This window comes from Vigna unguiculata, chromosome 4 (assembly GCF_004118075.2).
Source record: "Vigna unguiculata cultivar IT97K-499-35 chromosome 4, ASM411807v1, whole genome shotgun sequence".
Classification (NCBI taxonomy): Eukaryota; Viridiplantae; Streptophyta; class Magnoliopsida; order Fabales; family Fabaceae; genus Vigna; species Vigna unguiculata.
Window position 1 is genome coordinate 39,130,691 of NC_040282.1, and position 22,291 is coordinate 39,152,981.

Genomic DNA, 22,291 nt, shown 5'->3' on the forward strand with positions numbered 1-22,291 from the left:
TCACCTTAATCACGAAACCTGAGAAAGTCAACTTTTTTAATTAGCATAAGAGAAAATTCTATATATGCTATGTGACTTCGAGTGCTGACAACTGTCTACAGCTTATCGTGTGGAGTCAACACCTAGCACAAAACCAAAAATAATTAATACCAATAAGTAAAGTAGTTTACTTTTTAAAACACAATTTAGTTGTGAAACATTACCCTATTAGGACTGGTTCCCTTTCCTTAATGTTCATTAAATAGATCTTCTATGTTTGGGAAGTTGCTGCTACACAGAAAATAGCACAGTATCCAGGCCTAGATATAATATCTGTTTATGGATACCCTATATTTATATCAGAATTGTAGATGCAGGACCATAGTATTAGTATTTGGTAGCCTCTTCTGTCTACAAGTGTTTTTTTGTTTAAATTTGTGTCCTTTTTCTTCTCTAAGAAGAAAAGGTTTTAAGAAATGGCCCTTTTAGTCAACTCAAGCTGTGAAAGAGAAGAAAGAGAGAACAGAAGGTAAAAGAATAATGCAAGAAAAGGGAGAAGAGCAGTGTATGCGTTCCAGTGGCATCTTAGAGTAGATTCACCAAACAAATGGAGTATTTCAATTCATTTTTCTATTGGCTTGAAAAAACATCTGTTTATGTGTCTTGGTCAACTTTATTTTAACTTAAAAGACAAAGAACTTGTCAGTAGTTGGAGCAATGGAATGGCTCCATCCAGCCTTTGCTTTACAGCTTCTAATATTTTTTTTTTCTTTTGTTTTAAAAAAGCAGTAAATAAATAATTTGCAATTTTTTATTAAAAGTTTTTTTTTTCCATAAACATCAACTATTTTTTTATGCATTCAAATTGATAAGTATCTGTATTCACAGTCATTTATTAAATCACCTTTATTAAATTTCCAAGACGGACGTGAACCAATTTCTTAACCAAAATTCATACTTTGAATTTTGCAATTAAAATATTAATTATTAATTAAATTCCGTGTTATTTAATTACTTTATTACTTTATCATTTTACATTTTATTATATTTTCCCATTTTCAACTTTATTTATTTACTCCTCCTTTTCCTGCAAAACCCTAATTTCAGACATCACTCCGGCGAATTTGTGAACCCCAATTGTTATTTTCTCTGTAATTGTAGAATTTATTTTTCAAAAAATTTGCAATTTTTTGAAGCTTTTACCGCTCTCTGCAATGGTGGAGATTTGAGCCACAGTATCGCGTCTTTCTCGGAGTTCAACCCCAACCGTTCAAAATTATGCTTCTGGGTTTCGTCATTTCAGACAAAAGTTTCTATTTTTGAAGTTTTTATGAGCGGTTGCAACTTTTTCTGTGCTCAAACGTCAGTGTACTGTTTTTGGGTACGTTAGTTCTGCATTCAAGTACATTTGTCTTCTTCGAGTTGAAAAAAATCATTTTTCCTTTTTTTTTTTGAATTGGTAATTCCTTGAATCTTCAATGGGAAGGGTTTAAGCGTGTTTTAAGGTTTTGGGGTGTCTTTGTTTTTCTTTGATTCGAAAAAAAAATGGAGGAAAAAGAGATTTTTAGTTCTGGGCAGGCTGTTAAGGTTGTCGAGCCCCCCCAGAGCTTCCACGTGGCACTAGGCTCCGTGCAGTTTTCTGGGCCCACGGGGGATTCGCCGGCACCGGTGAGTTCTCCGGTGATTACTTCCGGTAGTACAGAGGGGAAGAAGAAGAGGGGCCGGCCTAGGAAATATGGACCGGACGGCAATGTGGCGCTGTCGCCGATGCCGATATCATCGTCGATTCCATTGACCGGAGACTTCTCAGCCTGGAAAAGGGGCAGAGGAAAGCCAGTTGAATCAATCAAAAAGTCTTTTAAGTTTTATGAAGTTGAAGGTCAAGGTGCAGGACAAGGTAAAAAAGATTGCTCATTGATTCTTACATTTTTAGAGTTTAATCTTATAATAGTTACTGCTTTGTTTTTATGTTTTACTGTTGCATTAGCAGTATATTCTTATTTTCCCCTTTCATATTTAGCAGGGTTGTTATTTACTATGTAAAATGGATTTATATTTTTGACTTGTAGTTGATTTAAGTTTGGTTTTCAATGTTTGTTTTTGTTTCATGAATTTTATTAATGTCTTTGAAGTGGATTTTGTATATGGTGGTACAAGTGGACCCTTGTATTAGATTCCCTTTAGATCTGGAAATGAAGATGTGTGGTGGTGGGAGGGGATATTTTGTGGTCAAAGTGAAGTGAAGTCAGTTTTCAGCAAAGGCAGCATATGATCCTTCTTTTTTCTTTACTTAGCTGATTTGACAAGGCTTGCAATGGTCTATAGCCTATATACTATCGATTTGGACTTTGGACCATGACATGTTGCAAAATAGGAACCTAAAGTTTAATAATATGATAGATGATTCTTGAAGTTGCATCTTTGAAAAAATGGCAGTGGATATAGGACAGTAGGCTGGAAAATTTTGTAGCACATTTTAAGATTAATTATTCCAATCAACATGTTGTTAGTGGCTGGATAAATTGATGGTTATAATTCAAATATAGTAAGTCTCAATTTTATAGGATACGGTTCCACAAATCATGCAGTCCATGCATATGCTACATTAACATTTATATCTGAAGATATTCCAGGTTCAGAACATTTTTATAGATTTAGCTCTGGGCCTCTTAATGTTCTGGAGGAAGTTTTGGAATGGATGAAGCATAGCATAGCTGTTTCACTACATTGTGCATTTGGTTAATGATTAATGGAAAACGCTGATAAATCTAGTGTAATGATATGTTTGAATCAGGCGAACAATGTATTTGATACTCTGCCTACTGTTTTACCTCTACCATGTCATGGTATAGATGAGGTTTAGAATATGGTGTGTAAAATGAAATAGATAATTTTTTTTTGACAATTTTAGCGAAAAAGTATATAAATGGTGGTTATGCTCATGAAATTAGGTTCCGGTAATTCTTATGATTATGATCTCCAGCTTATAATGGGCATGATGGGAAACATTCAGTTATCTGATAAACAAAAAGTAATCAAGAATTGAGGACAGTTAATCTTGATTATATACAGGATCAACTGAACCAAGTGTGAAATTTTGTAAACAACACTAGTAATTATTAAATATTTTTGGCAAAAGAAACTTTTATCAATCTAGTTGTGAATAATGTGATTTTATTATGATGATATTGCATATCATGTTAATTTTTAGCTTTTGGAACCTCTTGATATTTCTATCTATAATTTTGGAGATTTATAATTCGTCCATTTTATTGGACACAGACCAAGAACTATGAGATCGCCCCTTTCATTCTGTGGTGACGGCAGGATCGCTGTAATTGTATAGCAGTATCTGAAAACATATCTTGAGGGCGTCCAAAATGGAATTTTCTTTTGACCCTTTTTTTTTTTATCCTTAACGAAAATGTGCAAAAGCTCTATTTGCCTCTGCCATTCTATGAGTCTCTTCCTTTTTGCGTATGGCATCGCCACTACCTTTGGCAGCATCCACTAATTCGGAACTTAATTTGAAAGCCATATTTCGACTGGACGTTTCCTCTTTCTCATTCTTAAGCAAGTACCCGAGAGGGCTTAATTGATCCATGATTTATGTTTGTTTGAAATGATGTGGTAAAAAGCAAGGTGCGGCTTGAAAGACATGATTAAATTAGGGGTGGATTCTGATATCTGCCATTTTGAGGAACATGTCACAAGAGAATTGGATTTGGTTAGACAATGTTTGGTAAGCTATGTTCTTTGGCTTCTCAAAAGCTAGATCAAATGTGTTCTTGGACATTTGTAATATTGATAGATATATACATATATTGTAAGTAGCACATTGTCCATAAAAACAAAGTGGTGCTATGAAATGTCAATTAGTTTTTAAATTGCATGAATTTTTAGACTTTTTCTACTTTATAATTGATCATGTCACAAACACATGCAATTTAGGGTATTATTCAGAGGAATGCAACTTATAATGTTAAAACCTCTTTCATTGTTGTATTCCTTTGAAAACTATCTATTGGTCAATAGAGCTTATTTCCCTGGACATATATGTCAGATTGAAAGTGGATCTAATGAACTATCTCTGACCCTTTTTTATTCTATTGTTTGCTTTTACATAATGAAATCAAAGTGGATTTTTTGTGTGAACAGTAGCTTCCACATTGAACTATACATTCTCTTTTGTCTACCAATTAATCTTCCTACATATTTATTTTATAGGTGATCAAATTGCATACTCAGTTGGTGCCAATTTCACACCTCACATCCTTGTAGTAAATGCTGGCGAGGTAATCAGTTCATTTCCTCTAAAGCTATTCTTTTGAAAATAATCATATTATATTTGTCTGTTTGTTGAAATTCCATAATTTTCTTGTAAATGTTGTAGCACCTCTTACCACTTAAAATTCTTATTTCCTTTTACCATGTAATATTTTACTTTCTTCATTTGGTGCAGTTTCACTCTCTTCAATGCTTTAATAAAATGATATCAGTGTATATAACTAAATACATAAAGATATTTGTTTGATTATGCGTGTATGGGTAGGATATCCTATTAATATTATGTGAAACAATAAATAATAATTAACCATGTTACTGCTTGGTTACTTAAAATTTTGGTTGTAGAAACTTATTTGAAACAAGGGTTGAGTGTTCCAAGATGGTGTAACTAGAGTTGAGCTGGGTATGAACAATATGTTAACAAGGATTCAAGTTAATGCTTGCTTTACCAACTGAAGGTTGTGATTACTATGCTACCATGGGTACTAACCTAAGAATTAGTGGTTCTTAGAAAAGCTGAAGAAAATATGAAATCAGCCTTTTTGAAATCCGTTTGTTAGAAAATTAGTTTGGAGGAGGAGAATAGAAGAAAGTAAGCGTTTTTTGTGAATGTATTTGTGAGTTCCTGTGCCCTGTTTCAGGATGTTACTATGAAGATTATGTCCTTCTCTCAACAAGGATGTCAAGCGATTTGCATTCTGTCTGCAAACGGCACAATTTCAAATGTTACACTACGCCAACCAACTTCTTCTGGTGGTACTTTAACATATGAGGTTAGTTCAGTGCTAACTTTCTCTATCAGCTATTGTATATGTAACATTAGGTTGGTTGCCTAATATATAATACTCTAATATTCTTGAGTCATACGCTACCACATGTCTAAAGAGTTTTAAGTTGAAATATCCAATGTCAGTTTAAATGCATCATGCATCAAATTCTAACTGTTGATAATAATGGCATAGGAGGATCATTATTTTGAAGTTTTGTTAAATTTGATTTTGGCAATTGACTAAGAATCCATCCTAATATTTGGCTCTGTATGATTTGGTTTCTTGCAATATTTGTATCAGCAAATGTTGTTAGTTCTCTAATATGTTGTCAGTTAATAGATGATACTTTAGTTGATTATTATGCATTAAGCCTTTGATTCAGACACGTAGAAGAATTGGTAAAATGTTGCTTCTTATCCACAAATTCTAGATCTAAGCATGCTTGTTTTGTTTCTTATATTTGTAATTTTTGGTTGAATACTGACAATAAAAATCACCCCATTGTTCTTCTTTAATAGTATACAGCATCTTTCGCATTTGAACTCTACAAGTCAATGCTGCTTAGTTTTACACACTTTCCATGATTGCCCTTGTTTTGACATAATATAAATTTGTCTTATAACTTGTTCTGTTCTTTATGACAATTCACGTCTTCCTGCATGCAAAATTTCGTTGGAAGAATAATTATTTTGGACCTATTGGGACAAACTTTTTCACAAGCATTTCTAAGGGAGAAACATGAGGGAAAAAAAATGAAATTAGCTTCTCCACAAGTTAAAATTGTTACGAGCAAAGCAATAAAAGAGATGAGAGAGAAAACAAAGTTTATGCATAAAATAATTTATGCAAACTGAAAGTTCTTTCATATAATATCTATACATTTTTATTTTTTAATTTGTGCATTAACTAATTTTAGCTTATAGAAAACTCATTTCATTTTTTCTTTTTATTTTCTCTCTTAGAAGTACTTGTGAAGACGCTTGTCGAAACAGACTTTTTTTTCACAGATAAAACTCATTTCATTTATGGAATCTGAAATTTGATCTGGCTATCAAGTGTTCATTTTCTTGTTGTAATTCAGCTTAACTTGTCTTTGATACACTATTATCTATTGAGAAATGCTATTAACACTCTTTTACACCGACTAAAAATCCCAAATTGATTCCACTAATGATTGTGTACCCAAGTGGAGTCTAGCATGAGCTTTAATCCAGGTCACATTGTTTGAAAGAGAATGTCAAAAAATGTGTTTCTACTGTTTCTTTCTTTATGTTGTACTTGGTTAAGTACTGGAGAAATACTTAATAATTTGCTGGAACATATTTGGTGCTTCTAGGGGCGCTTTGAAATTCTTTCCTTGACTGGTTCATATATGCCAACTGAGAATGGGTTTACAAAGAGCAGATCTGGTGGAATGAGCATCTCATTGGCCGGTCCAGACGGTCGAGTAATGGGGGGTGGACTCGCCGGTTTGCTGGTAGCTGCCGGTCCTGTGCAGGTAATTTCTGCTGAAGATGATATTTGAGAGTTTAAAAAAGATGAAGAAATAACCTTATAAATTTGCTTACTAAGGTTTTCTTAACCTTTATTAAATATGAAATAAGAGTAAACAGAAGATAGATAAGACTATGCATGACAATAATAACCTTTATGAAATAAGACTATGCATGACACAATAAGAAGTTTTTACATTGTCATCTAATCTTATCTAATCACAGATTGTCAAATATGATAAATTTGTTGATTTTTATGACCTTAAACACAGCAGTGACTTTTTATTTGTTCAAAGTATATAGAAATGAAACTTAAAAAATGGACTATATCAGTCCAAATCACTCTCATCATAAACATTGTAGGCTAGACCCAACAAAGAGTTATGATGGACTTTCTTTATGCTATCTTGAAAGAAAAATGATGCAATGAAAGAACTAAACTACATGTATGAGATACAGTTTCCTCAGAAGTTCTTATGCCATCTTCTGCATCAGGTTGTTGTGGCTAGTTTTGTTCCTGGTCACCAGCTAGAGCAGAAACCGAAGAAGCCGAGGGTGGAGCATGTTCCAATGACTGCTGCACCTATACATGCCAGCCCTATTCATGTGAGCACTACTTCTGCAGAAGATATAAGAATTGGTCTTGGTGGAGTAAAGCCAATCTTGACACCAGCAGCTTTTCAAATGGACAGCATCTTTGGCAATGGACAACCTTCTGATGATGAGGCTCCTTTCCCTGAAGAAGAAGAAGATGAAGAAGAAGAAGAGCCTAACACAAGCTATGCAGATGCTGAAGTTGCTAGCTGAACATGTTCCTTTCCAAGTATTTGGTGTTCTCAACAGTCAAATCAAATCCCATATAGACTTACTCGTGCTTGACTCGTGCTGACAATTTAACTCCACAAAAGTCTTAGTGTGGGATGAGGAATCAAGGTTGGTTTTGACTTGTGAAATTCTTCACTTTAGTGTTAGAAAATCTGTTTGTTAGGCTTTCATGGTTCTGTTCTCATGACGCATAACTAATATTGTTTTACTCATAGTTTTAGCAGATAGATGTAGGATATATTTTGTGCCACGTTCTTATTAGATTTCATTACATTGTTTGAAATGAGTGCATGTGGGTGCTTTCTAAACTGTAATCTAACGATATTATTTGTTGTGAAGGAGGAAATTACATTTTAGCATTTACTTCAATGTTTTCTCTTTGTTTTACCTTTTCTTGTCTTCTCCTTCAGCTCTTCTACATTACTTCTGGTGAAAGGGTCCCCTTTAATGGACAAAATGTGGTTTTTAAGTGACATGTGTATACAACAAAAGGAGAGACAAAAACAATGTTGTTTGAGGAGTGGTTGAATTTTAGTTTGGTCCCTTTGGCCTTAGCCTTTGTTTCTTTCTAATTTAGTTACCAACAACCACATAACTAGTGCTTTATGTGCAACCACAACCATAATTCCAACACAAACTACCACCAATTTTTCTGAAGAAAGGGAAAGCAGAGAGAGTGGAAGAGGTTGGGGAGAGGTGAATGCATGGTAATTGCATAAGAGTATTAAGAAGTGAATTTTAAGATTAGTTCAATTCTACAAAAGCAGAGTTAGTTATGCTAGAATTGTGTGGTGGTTGAGCAATTTTATGTAATTGGTATCACTAGTTTCTAGTGTTAAAGACAAGAAAAGGAACGACTATTTCTAGAATCTATGTACTTTAGTTGTTTATTTAGTTTAAGTGTTTTATTCTCGTATAATAAATAATCATGAAATGCATATTAAAAAATTAGCTTCCTTGCAATGCTTTAAAATAATGGTTTTTTTAATTTATATGATATCTTTTAAAATTGATAAATGAAAAAAATTAGTGAGAAAGGTGTCAACCAAATTAAAATATTACAATGCTGAAGATGTGTCTTCATTGTTTTCCTTCACCCAATGGCCATGTAAACCATTATTACCATGAAAAAAATGTACATTTATTAATCATTTTGTACTAAACGAGCAAATTAGAGAAAAAAGATGTAGAAGTATTAAAAATTAAATAGGATTGACCTATTGTCAAACATAAGACCAAAATCAAACATAAATATATTTTTTAGATCTAAACTTCTAGAATTGTTGAGTGGCTTTAGAGCTTATTCAAAACGTTATTGTGTTAAAAAATAGTGTAATAAACCTATTTTTAATATAGGTTAACAGACTGAAGTTTTTACATAAACTAACATATCTAAATACTTAAATAAAACAAAAATAATTCCAATACTATAAAAACAAATTAGCCCAACAACTATATCCTATTATATTATATTATTTACGTTTATTAAATAAGTTACCTTTTAGACTTAAATGGTCTTTTGTTTTAAGCCTTAACTTTATCAATAAAAGACATAATTAACAAGCAACAAATAAAGTTCAAGAATTTTTGTTCTGTGAATTTAAGAAAAATATATTTGCATATAACTTTTCAGAAATAAATATACTTTAACTTCTTCATTTTTATCAAAGGACTGATTCAATTACTATATCAGAAACTCTTCCATGTGTGGATCTTACACAGCACTAACCGATTCCTGCATGAAGTGCTGTGACTACATGCAGTGAGAAAATAAAGTGCAAGAATCATTTCAATTAAACTGGCATAAAGTGCAAAAAAAAAAAAACTAAAAATATCAACTTTTTTGTAGCCTATTTTAACAAGAACAATATATCATGAATTTCTCAGAAGCCATGATTTTTACATACCAAGAATTTGGCTCCATTTCTTGAGCTTTAGGATGAACCTTTCTGCAATGCTTCATCCCAATTACCATAAAGAAAAATAGAAGTAACTTGTTGGCTAGTGGCTAGTGCATAGTAAAAAGAAAAGGAATATATAGCAATAAAGAAATTCCCAGAAAATGTTTCTTTACAAGAAAAGAAAAGAAAAAAAAGAAGGATTCCCTACATATGCTGCTTCCAAGCATGATCTTTGTGCACATCACTTTTTCCCCTTATCCAGAGCAATTAGAATAAAGTTCTGCATTGGAATTTCTTATCTTTAACTTTCATTCATTTTCTGGTTTAACATACCATGGTTTTCATGTTGGAACAAGTGCCTCCAAAGCACAAAAGCAAGAGGGATTTGTTTGTGTATGCACATATAAACAACTATTTCTATGTTATTTTCTTGAATGATACATACAACACAACAAAATTCACCACAAGACTCAAAAGTTTCTAGCAATAACCCAATGTTAAGGCTTAACTCAGAAGTTATGTGCTCAACAACTCTTCCTTCCACCCTTTGTTAACTTTCTGAATGAATTCTTCCACTCTTTTCCTCAGTTCATCATTGCTGTCATCTTTTTCACTTATTCTGTCATCATCCTTTTCCTGTTCCACTTTTTCTTCATCTTCATTGCTGCAATCATCATTGCCTTCAATTTCAATGTTCTCAACTGTTCCTGCTTCATGATCATGTGACACTTCTTCCACTTCCACTGCTTGTGGCATTGGTGTTGTATCTTTCTCCACCACTGGCTTAGAGTTATTATTAGCTCCTTTTTTCTGATCATTTGCACCCTTCAAAAGATGAATTTCACTTTGTTGATGAATGCTGAGGCTAGGCTTCAAGTCCACCAGAATTATGACTATGATCAAATTGCAGAAGCAGAAGATGAATGCTGAGCTGGAAGCAGCTTGAGTGATGAACTCCAACACAGAACCAAACATCATGGCTTGGAACAACAATTAGGACACAAACACAGAAAAGGGCACCACAGAGTGAGTGAGAGAGGGTGAACAAAAAAAACAAGATTATCAGCAACAGCTAACTCTACATGCAATGTTTTGAATGAAGACTTTAAGGGTCTATTTAAAGCCCTATTGGGATAGATGCAAACGTGGAAAGAACCCTTTTTTTTGTAGCAAATTTTAAGGAGTTTGGTGTGAAAGCTATCATCAGAATGAAACAATACAATATAGTATACACACATTTGTGTATGTATATATGTGAAAGCTATAGAATATAGAATATGGCAATATAATACACAGTTTGTATAATAATTGATTGATTCGTGTATTAATAATGTGTGTGTGAAAGGTTCTTCCAACTGTGTGTGGGGCGTTTTTTATTTCATTGATTAATCAAAAGTCTTTTGTACTATGCAAAGAGCATCACATGGAGCTTTCTCAGCCAGACATAGGCACAGCCCTATGTCATAAATCGACATCACCAACCAAAAACTCTTACGTTTTTGGTCTCTCTGTCATGTTTCTACCCTTTCTTGTTTCTAGGTTTGTTGATTTTGTAACCATGGCAATTAAGAAAACTAAAGAAATGGGTTAAGATTTTGTTGTGCTGTTTTGAAGATCTTGGGATTTTTTACTGTGACTTGGTGAAAATGACCAGGGACCTAACTCTGAGCAAAACACTGTTGAATGTTAGAAAAATGAGTTGTTTTATTAGCCTTGAAAATGTCACCTATGATGTTCATAGCTTTGTCCCTCATCGGATATTTCTGTGCCTGTGACCGAAAGAACGTCACCTAAAATTTCTGAGAGCGAAATTTATGTTCAAAGTTTAATTTAATATATCTGCTTCATTCCCTTATTTTAATTCATCACAACGTTATCATTCAAAGTTTTATAATTAAATGGTTTTAACATTTTCATCTTGTTGTATATTTTCAGCAACCATGGTAATTTTTTTTTTCTGACAATATACCATTTTAATTTTTAAACTAACCCTTTTTTTCCTTTTTTTTTCTAAATTTAAAAAATATGTAAATTTTGATCGGTTTTCTAACATGAGATCGATATATTGAGAATTCGACTGTTTGAAAATTAAATTATTAATATATCTACTTTTATGTCTAAAAGTCGGTTTAGAAAGTCAAATTTTAATTTGCTTTTTTTTTCTTTAAAATTGAAAAAAAAAATATAAGGGAAACCAATTCATTTCCAAAATCTCATTTTAAATGAATATAGTTTGAGAATTAAAATAGATTAATTTATTTGAATACTTTTTTTAAATAGGTTTGTTTTGAGAAAAAAAATCACTTTAATAATCACAATTATTGACAATAATATTTTACAACCAATACATTTTACAATGTTTAATATTTTGTTAAAACTTAAAATTTCGGGGAAATAGGATTTTTTGTTTGTTTGTAAATATAATGCCTTCCTTATTTTCATTACAATGTTATAATACTCATTATAAATTACTATTTTTTTAAGCTTATACCACATTTTATTTTCTTCAATTTATCTCGGTAATAGTTTTCAATATTTGGATTCAAATAAAAAATAAAACATAATTTTATATTCTGAAAATCGTTTAAAACAAATATTTTTTTAATATACATGCAATAATATGACAAGAATATTTAGGTAGATGTAAGATTATTCTTGTTTTTAAAAACTAAATTAGCAAGATTAATTATGCATATATATTAAAAGTAAATATGAAGTTATGTAAACTAAAGTAGTAACATGTATCATCTGTCTTAATAAATTTCAACACGTGCCAATTCAAATTAATAATAAATAATAATAAAAAAATACTTTTTTTAAGCATTTGCATGCTCCTATGCCTAAGACAAATTTGGATAAATTTGTTATTATACCTTTATAAGAGAAGAAATCAATAAAATGAAAAATTAAGAAATGGAAATATCAATAAATATTCTCTCCATGCATCATAACTTTTGAGAAGTTTTATAATGTTTTTTTTAAATTAAAATGTACGTGGTTAAAAGTTTAATTTATTTTACCTTCTTAGTTATTCTTTTCTATTTTCTTCTCAGATTGATCTAAATTCTTGAAGTTCTTTCTTCAACACGTAATTGCATTTCTGTAAAAAAATACTTTTCAATTTAAAGAGTAAAGAGACCTTTTTTCTCTTTTATTTTGAAGCTCAAATTTAAACAAATAGGTTTGGTCCAACTAAGCCATCGATAAATATTTAAAAAAGATGTAATGATATTTAATTTAAAATTCTAGACAGAATACAGTGGTAGATTAAATAATTATATTTATTCATTACCCTTTGCATGCACGTACCAAAATTATTATTCTCACTTCTTATTTTGTTATTATTTCCTCTCTTCAAATAAATTAATTTTTCGTATACCATGCTATATATATATATATATATATATATATATATATATATATATATATATATATATATATAATACATAATTCGACAAAAACAACTAAGAAATTCAGTTAACAATATATAAATACATTGAACATTGTTCAAATAAAAAATTAAACTTTATTCAAGTAATTATTAATAATGTTGATGATTGATGCTCTTAACCATCAACAATTATTATTTATCTACCTTGGTTGACTTTCAAGTGAATAATTAGATTAAGAGTCAATTTCCTTTTATTGCTTTCTCATTACTGCTTATTGGATCTTTGTTTATTGTTTCTGACACATAAAATAATGGCTTTTATGAATTCAATGGTTTCATTAAAATATTTTGTTGTTGACTTATAATTATTTACATGAATTTTAGTCACCCAACAATTATTCGTGCATTTCGATGGTTTGTTCCATAGAAAAACATCTACGTTGTTAAACTCTACGTAGTTAAGAAACATTGTTAATGGAAATTGAGTAATCTTGTGTCCTACTCCGTGTTAGATGTTATGAATCTAATATAATTTTAATCATAACAATTGAGTTTTATATATAGACTTATAGTTATATACTCTAATTCTAAATCATTCAACTATGATAACAATTGAAGAATTTATTACTAAGATTAATACCATATAAGAAAACATGTTAAAAGAATAAAGTAATCATTGATTATGTTTGTATTGAGTCAAGGAAAGGAATGTTGATCATGTATTGCAAATAAGACTTGGTTCATAATGTAACACTAATTATAAATGTGTTTATAGTTTCAATATAAAAATTGATTTAACAATTTTTTTTTAATTTAAATAGTATTTTGGTCCCCATTTTTTTTCAATTTGTTTAATCTGTTTTTTTTTTCATGATGAATTTGATCTTGTTTTGTTAAGTTATGTTGAATTTTAGCTTTATTATTAACGCCATTTAAATTGATGACGAAAAAGTGTAATGACCGATCTTTTCATATTATGTGAATTATTTTAATTATGTTTGTTTGTATTTTGTTTAAATAATTTTTTAATTTAGTTAAATTTGTTAATCTCACCATCCATTACATCACCCTCACTTTTTATTTCTTGAATTTTCACCCAATGACGAACCTACATAAGAGGGTCATGATCCCCAAAAATTTTTATATATAAAAAAGTTAATATATAAATAAAATATTTTTTTCTTAAATTTTAATATATTTTATATATTTGTATACATTTATCATTACAAGAAAATATTTCATTAATCGAGATGGTAAATAAACCCATCCCCGTGGGTATTGTCCGAACCCACATTGACTGGGTATGGGTATGGGTATGGGGAATCCCCGACTTTTTCAGTTGGGTATGGGGATGGGTATGAGGATGTACATATACCCGCCATAATACCCGTCCCCGCCATATCTCCATTCTCGTTTAAATTATTAAAATATTCACAATTAATCAAGTAACCCCTATATATATATATATATTATTTTTTTTCTATTTTTTTTCTTTTAATTATTTGGTTTGTCATCAAACTCATTCTCATCTCCAATATATTTTTTATCTTATCATAACCTTTATGTAATTATGCTAAAATGATGTATGTTAATTAAAAAAAATTTATGCCTCACATTTGAATATTTCTATTATTTTTTAATATTTTTATTTATTATAAATTTTCCTTTCACATGAGAATGTTTATACTCTCAATTTAAGGTAATATAAAAAAAATCTTTACTTATTATTATTATTATTATTAATTTTTGTTTAATTTAAAGAACTCTTTTGTTCCATTAAAATAATTTTCGTTATTTTTCAACCATTGAGTATATATATTGATATTTGAAAAATTTTCTTAGTTCTCTAAGATATTTTTCGTCTTATGATACCTTAATTATACATTTGATGATTTTCTTTGTGTGATTTTTTTCGATAGTCTCTCAAATTATTTCTAAAACACACATTTGTTAGTTTTTGAATATTTTTATTTATTGTTTTTATTTTCATCATGTAAAATAATATTTCGATATATTCTATCTAATTATCTTTTATTTTATAACTCATTATTAATCATACTATAATTTTTTCACTTTAAATTATGTTTGAAGTGGTTAAAATTATATATATATATATATATATATATATATATATATATATATATATATATATATATATATTTAGGAATAGTATATGATAATTCACTACATGAAAAACATGAAATGGTGATTGATTTAGTCAGTAACCCATATCATTCACTATTTTTCGTTATTGGTGGTAGTAGTTGATTTATTGTTTGAATCAATGACTAAATTAGTGACCGATTCAATGATCGAATCGGTACTTGATTTAGTGACCAATTTAATTACTAGTTTATTTGTAATTTAATGATATTTCTATTTAATTTTAACCACTTCAAACATAATTTAATAATTAGTTCTCTAAGGTATTTTTCATCTTATCATACCTTAATTATACATTTGATTTCCTTTGTGCGAATTCTTTCAATAGTATCTCAAATTATTTCTAAAACACACATTTGTTAGTTTTTTAATATTTTTATTTATTGTTTATTTTCATCATGTAGAATAATATTGCGATATATTCTATCTAATTATTTGTTATTTTATAACTCATTATTAATCATACTGTAAATTTTTCCACTTTAATTGTATAAATAACTTTTATTTACTACAATATAAAAATTTAATGTAATTGCTATGAATATTTTTTTGTCACTATCCAATATATATTGAAGTTCAAAAGATACAAAATCTATGTCAAAAATTTATTATTATGTTTATTATTTGTTCTTTGTGTCATTTTGATCGAGTGATGTATTATAACTTTTATTAGTGTATAAAAAAGAGATTCATTAGAATTTAAAAAATTGAAGTAAACAAACATTTAAAATATATTTTAATTTGAATATTTGTTTTCCTTTTATATATTTTTGAAATATTTTTTATTTTTATCAACTAAGTTCATCAATGTTGTAGTTTACAAATTTAATAAATGTTTTGGTTCTCATGAAATTTTATTTGGTATTCTAATATAAAATGTAAACAATTATAATTTATTTCAAAGTATTTGATATGGAAGAAACAATCATCTTCTTAATATTGAATATTTGATAATATTATGTTTTTTTTTACCGTAATTTATTTTCTTTTATAAAAATTAATATTGAAGTAGTTAGAACACGGGTACGGGTATGAGTACGAGATTATACCCGTTACCCGGTGGGAATGGGGATGAGACAAAAGTTTGATACCTGTTGGGTTTGGGTATGGGGATGAGGATGATTTTTTTATGCGGGGATGGGTATGGGATAGCGAAACCCGTCCCCGCTATGCCCTGTTGCCATCCCTACTCATTAACAATTAATTTTAATGACCGAAAATTGTTAATTATTATGGTGAACAATTTAGATAGTAATTTACAAAATAAAGAATTATTGGTTACCAAAATAATCACTATTATGAATAAAAAAATTATAACTGGTCTCTAAAATTTTGATACTAAGGTTTTGACTATCAAATATATTAGTTTATAATTTGGTCACTAAACATTAATTGACAAGGTTTTGGCTAAAAAAATAGTTTTTAAATTAGTTTTTAATTAATTAGTGATCAATCTAACGACCAATTATTATTTTTTTCATAATATTGATTATTTAAGTAATAAATAATTTTTTATTTTGTAAATTGATATCTAAAATGATCACTATAGTAATTACAATATTTAGTCACTAAAATTTTTTATTATCTGAGTTTTCTTATAGTATACGTAAATATTTTAGCATTTTCAAAATATTTGAACATATTTAACAAAATAGAAACCAATTTAAACGCGAAAAAGAAAAACTGAATTGACCTAGAATATAAAGCTATCTAGGCACCCCATATTTTTCTTTTACGCCCTATAAATACAAAAATCCCTACTTTGATCTTAAAAATAAATTTTAGAATGTGTAGTTCAATTTTTTTTTTTTTTGACTTCAAAAATCATTTTCAGGTTTGATGGAAATCAATCTTTGCATGAAAAAAAAAAAGTTTGTAGATCGCACAATTATTTTTTAAATTTGTAAATTATGTAATCCAAAAGCTTATATAAGATCATACAATCTTAAAGTTTTTATGAAAATAAATAACTTTTGGATTGTATAATCTAAAAATAAAAAATGACTTTTACACCACACAATTCAAAAGTAAAATACAACTTTTAGTTTATATGGATAAAAAATTAACTTTAAGTTTATCAAAATACATAACACCGTTATTATGTATTGTAAATTGGCTTTCCAACATATGCACTCTAACCCATTTCATTGATATAAGTTAAGAGTGAATTATAAACATAATTCAAATACACAAAATCGATTTGTGTATATTTATATATTGTAAATGTTGTAAGGTGTAAAACCAAAACTATATTCAGTTTGTTCAGTTTCTGTTATTTCTGTTATAACAGTTACTCTCTCTGTATAAAAACGCTATTTGCTTTTACGTTGAATAACAAGTTTTACGTCTTTCAAGATATACACAGTGTTTACTCTCTTTACGTTAAAATCCTTGTTACTTTACGTTGCTAGCTCTGAATTCAATATGGTATCAAGAGCATAGGTTCGCCTGTGTAGTTGTTCGTCTGTATAAAGAAGAGCATCGTAGAGAAGTGGTGCACAGCCAGGAACGTAGCACAATCTTCAAAAGTGAAAGGTGTCACGAAGTGTGCAAAAGTCTGAGGAGTTTTCAGAATCAAGATGGCCGGAAGTGGAAGCATCATACAAGGAGGCTTACCAATCTTTGATGGTAAGATGTTTGGAAGATAAAGATGAAGGCTGTGTTTCAGTTCCAAGATGTGGCAGAAATAATTGAAACGGGTCTTGGAGAACTTAGCAGCAAAGCTACAGACGAAGACAAGAAGAATTATAGGCTGCAGCAGAAGTTGGACGGCAAAGTAAGGTTCTTGTTGTACCAATGTGTAGATTCACAAATCTTTAACAAGATTTCGCAAGCTGAGACAACAAAAGAGGCTTGGGAAATATTGATCAAGACATATGGTGATGATAAGCACAAGACAGTGAAGCTGCAAGCGTTAAAAAGGAAGTTTGAATTTCTGATGATGGAGGACAGCGAGACAGTAGCTCAATACTTGAACAAAATTCAAGAACTGGTGAATGCGATGAAATGCTGTGGCGATAAAGTGTCAGAACAACACGTAATACACAAGGTATTAAGGTCATTTCCTCCTAAATTTGACAATTTAGTGATAACTATAGAAGAAACAAAGAATCTTGCGACACTGGAGATAGAGGAACTCCAACACTCTCTGGAAGCACACGAGTTTAGGATGGATGATCGTAAACACTGCCAAGAACAGGCGTTACAGGTCAGAACAACTTACAAGACAAAGGCAAAAAGCTTCAAGAAAGAAGGAAAGCACCGCAAGAAACAAGAAGATAAATCTGAAGATGAATCCAAGAATGGAAAAGATCAGAAAAGACAAGGAAAGGATGATAAGGAGTGGAAAAAAAAATTGAAGTGTTATAACTGCCAGAAGCTTGGGCATTTTGCTCGTGAATGTTGGTATGGTGAAGGTGCCAAGAATAGACCAAAGAATCAAGCTAACTTGGCCCAAGACGCAGCCTCTTCTGATTCTGATGTGGTGTTGCTTATGGCCAAAACCAGTAGCGCAGATTCAGAGGAAATAGCTTCCTGGTAGACGTGATTGGTTTATCAAACTTGATGATTCTTCGCAGGGGAAGATTAGGTTTGCGGATGATAGCAGCCTAAATTCAGAAGGCATTGGTCGAGTGGTACTACAAGATTCAGAAGGCAGAGAAGTAGTGATTGATGGTGTTCTGTATGTACCAGGTTTAAAGACAAACCTCCTCAGTCTTGGACAATTGTTGCAGAAAGGTTTCTTGATGGAAATGAAGGAGAATGGTCTAAATGTTTACGACCAATCGAAGAGACTAGTTGTGCATGCAGATCTCTCGGAGAACAGAACCTTTCGTATTGCAATGAATACGCGAAAACACCAATGTCTAGCTACAGCAGTGAACAAGGATGAGTGGATATGGCACAACAGGTTTGGGCATCTGAATTTCCAACACCTATCAACTCTAAGTGCGAAAGAAATGGTCAATGGGCTTCCACCGATCAAGATTCCAGAAGAGGTGTGTAGAGAATGCATACAGTGCAAACAGACTAGGCCAAAGTTCAAAGAATTCGTCCCTACGAAAGCCACTGAGAAACTAGGAGTTGTTTACTCAGATGTCTGTGGTCCTATGCAAGAAGAAACGCCTAGTGGGAACAGGTATATCCTCACGTTCATAGATGATCTTACTCGAAAAATGTGGATCTATCTAATCAAAAGAAAGAGTGAAGTGTTGTCAGTGTTTAAAAGATTCAAAAATATGGTGGAACGACAGAGTGGGAGTAGCATCAAGGTTCTACGGTCTGATGGAGGAGGGGAATACACAGCAACAGAGTTCAGGGAATTCTGTGAGAAGGAAGGGATTGTCCATGAGTTCACTCCTCCATACACTCCTTAACATAATGGAGCTGCAGAAAGAAGAAACAGGACCTTGCTTAACATGGTTAGGTGTATGCTGAAAACCAAGAATATCCCAAGGTTCCTGTGGGGGGAAGCAGCAAGTACAACAACATATGTGCTGAATCGTTCACCAACAAGAAGACTGGAGTTGATGACACCTGAGGAAGCCTGGACAGGTGTCAAACCTGACATCTCACACCTCAAGATATTCGGGTCTCTCTGCTACAAACACGTCCCTGATGCTTTAAGAAGAAAGCTGGATGACAGAAGCACACCCCAAGTGCTGATCGGCTACCATGAGACAGGTGGCTACAAATTATATGACCCCAATTCAAAGCACGTGTCCACTAGCAGAGATGTGTATGTGGATGAGTCATCTAGCTGGGACTGGACAGTGGCAAGCACGGAAGACACCAACGCTCCAAAAATCATTTTAGATGAAGAAGAAACTGCAGATAAAAACATCACTGATTTAGTCGTGAGGAAATCAGGACGAAGATCACAACCACCATCATATCTTCAAGACTATGATATCACCCACGATACTGTTGTGACCTCTGACGGGAGTTTAGTGCATTCTGCACTAATTGCTGAATCAGAAGCAATCACGTTTGAGGAGGCAGCACGGGATGGTCACTAGTGGCGTGCAATGGAGGAGGAGATTGACTCCATTAAAAGAAACAACACCTGGGAGTTGGTAGAGTTGCCTCTGAACAAAAGGCCCATTGCTCTCAAATGGATTTACAAAGTCAAGGTGAATGCTAGTGGTGAAATTGTGAGGCACAAGGCCAGGCTTGTGGCAAAAGATTTCTTGCAAAAGGCTGGTATAGACTATGGAGAGGTTTATGCACCAGTAGCGAGAATTGAAACGGTCAGATTAGTAGTGGCTTTGGCAACTAACGAGAATTGGAGTCTGCACCAACTAGATGTAAAATCTGCATTCCTGAATGGTCCCTTAGAGGAAGAAGTATATGTGCAGCAGCCCATTGGCTTTGTGCAGGAGACTGATAAGCACAAAGTATATAAGCTTAATAAGGCTTTATACGGGTTAAAACAAGCTCCAAGAGCTTGGAACAAACGGATTGACAAATTCTTTGATGGAATTGGATTCATGAAGTGCATATCAGAACATGGAGTGTATGTGAAGAATACAAATGGCAGCAGAATCGTCATCTGCTTGTATGTGGATGATCTCTTAATTACCAGCAGCAGTGAGGAGTGCATCGAATCATGCAAAGCAGAGCTGATGAAGGAATTTGAGATGAATGATCTCGGAAAGCTGAGTTACTTTCTCGGCATTGAGTTCACACAAACAAAATCTGGGGTAATCATGCACCAAACAAAGTACGCTCGTGATTTGCTGAAGAAATTCAGTATGGAGCAAAGCAATTCAGCCATCACACCTGCTGAAACTGGTATGAAGCTAGAACACAACCCTGATGAAGAGGGGGTAAATCCTGCAGTATATAGAAGCATTGTAGGAAGCCTGAGGTATCTGTGTAACACTCGCCCAGATTTGAGTTTCAGCGTTGGGGTTGTCAGTAGGTACATGCAAGACCCCAAAATATCACACTTGTTGGCCGTGAAACGCATCATGAGGTATTTGCACGGGACTGAGCAGTTTGGGGTGCTTCTGTCCAGAGGAAATGAAGAGCTAGTAGGATATCCAGATGCAGACTGGTGTGGTGACAGAACTGACCGGAGAAGCACTACTGGATACGTGTTTTTCTTGGGAAAGACCCCTATCTCGTAGAGTTCTACCAAGGAACCAGTAGTGACACTCTCATCATGTGAAGTTGAATACATAGCAGCATCTGAAGCTGCTTGCCAAGCAATCTGGCTGTGTTCTCTGTTGAAAGAACGAGGAATAAATCAGAGGTGCAAACTGAAGTTATTGGTTGACAATCAATCAGCCATAAACCTGGCAAAACACCCCACCTCCCACGGAAGGAGCAAACACATCGAAACAAGGTTTCACTTTATCAGAGAGCAAGTTTCAAATGAAAAACTGGTAGTGGAACATTGTAAATCAGAAGTGCAGTTTGCGGACATTCTGACTAAAGCTTTGAAGCATGCAAGGTTCAAGTTTCTAAGAGAGAGTATTGGTGTTGTAGATGTATCTAGTTTGGTTTAAGGGGGAATGTTGTAAGGTGTAAAACCAAAACTATATTCAGTTTGTTCAGTTTCTGTTATTTCTGTTATAACAGTTACTCTCTCTGTATAAAAACGCTATCTGCTTTTACGTTGAATAACAAGTTTTACGTCTGTCAAGATATACACAGCATTTACTCTCTTTACGTTAAAATCCTTGTTACCTTACAATGTTAGCTCTGAATTCAATAGTAAATACTTTATCTTAATCGTTTTACGATTTCCAACGTATACAATTTGAAGTACTTTTTTTTTAAGCCCATAAATAACATTCATGAATGGTAACAGCAACAATAATGGATCAGCTATGGAGGGCTATGGTAAGTGGTGGCTGCAGTAAGGGGTAGTTTGATCCTTTAAGCACCCCCATAAATGTAGATGAAAGCAACGTGGGTGTAAAAAGAAATGGATAACTACCATTATTCTTGGCCCATTACAAACCCAAGCCTTCAAATTGGTGAGAATTGACATTAAAATAGTAATTCAAGAAAATTTTGAATATACCTTTATAGCTTATTCTAAAAGAATGTGTTAGAATGTATGCAATTTCCCTAACATTTCTCTATTCAGTTAGACCAAACATTATCTTACCTTTTTTACGTGTGGGTTCAATTTCGCATTGTTACATAAGGGCTGCATAAAAGCAAAAAACTTTGGTTAATAATGTTTTTTATTTCACTAGTGGTAATCATTATTATTGTTGTAACTAGTGCCTAATTAGTTCACCACAGTTAATTATTTCTAACCATGAACTCTCTTAGAGAAAAAACTATCAAACACTGCCTCTAGTTTTAGAAACTAGAATGCGAAACTGTTGGCTACGTTACGACCTTGAATATCACAAATCAACCACCTAGGCCATGTAAGAAAACCATAAACACAAACCTATATTCATACAAAAAAGCACCTGTAACAATTAAATACAATTAATAATATATGCTAGAAAAAGTAAT

The 22,291-nt window shown here is 32.0% G+C and overlaps 2 protein-coding genes across 2 annotated transcripts; one reads left to right on the forward strand and one right to left on the reverse strand.

Moving 5' to 3' along the window:
* Nucleotides 1-1,039: 1,039 nt before the first annotated feature.
* On the forward strand, nucleotides 1,040-7,723 carry LOC114182138 (AT-hook motif nuclear-localized protein 6). Its single transcript, XM_028068915.1, has 5 exons — nucleotides 1,040-1,876; nucleotides 4,207-4,274; nucleotides 4,908-5,039; nucleotides 6,373-6,534; nucleotides 7,025-7,723. The coding sequence occupies exons 1-5, from the start codon at nucleotides 1,525-1,527 to the stop codon at nucleotides 7,334-7,336; spliced, it is 1,026 nt and encodes a 341-aa protein (XP_027924716.1). The 5' UTR covers nucleotides 1,040-1,524; the 3' UTR covers nucleotides 7,337-7,723.
* A 1,936-nt stretch (nucleotides 7,724-9,659) lies between these two features.
* Nucleotides 9,660-10,487, reverse strand: LOC114181555. The gene has a single exon (XM_028068035.1). The coding sequence runs from the start codon at nucleotides 10,231-10,233 to the stop codon at nucleotides 9,772-9,774; it is 462 nt and encodes a 153-aa protein (XP_027923836.1). The 5' UTR covers nucleotides 10,234-10,487; the 3' UTR covers nucleotides 9,660-9,771.
* Between the last annotated feature and the right edge of the window lie 11,804 nt (nucleotides 10,488-22,291).

Coding starts and splice junctions, on each gene's coding strand:
- LOC114181555 (XM_028068035.1), bottom strand. CDS start 10,233: ATGATGTTTGGTTCTGTGTTGGAGTTCATCACTCAAGCTGCTTCCAGC.
- LOC114182138 (XM_028068915.1), top strand. CDS start 1,525: ATGGAGGAAAAAGAGATTTTTAGTTCTGGGCAGGCTGTTAAGGTTGTC. Junction 1,877..4,206: donor AGGTCAAGGTGCAGGACAAG/GTAAAAAAGATT, acceptor TTTATTTTATAG/GTGATCAAATTGCATACTCA. Junction 4,275..4,907: donor TTGTAGTAAATGCTGGCGAG/GTAATCAGTTCA, acceptor GCCCTGTTTCAG/GATGTTACTATGAAGATTAT.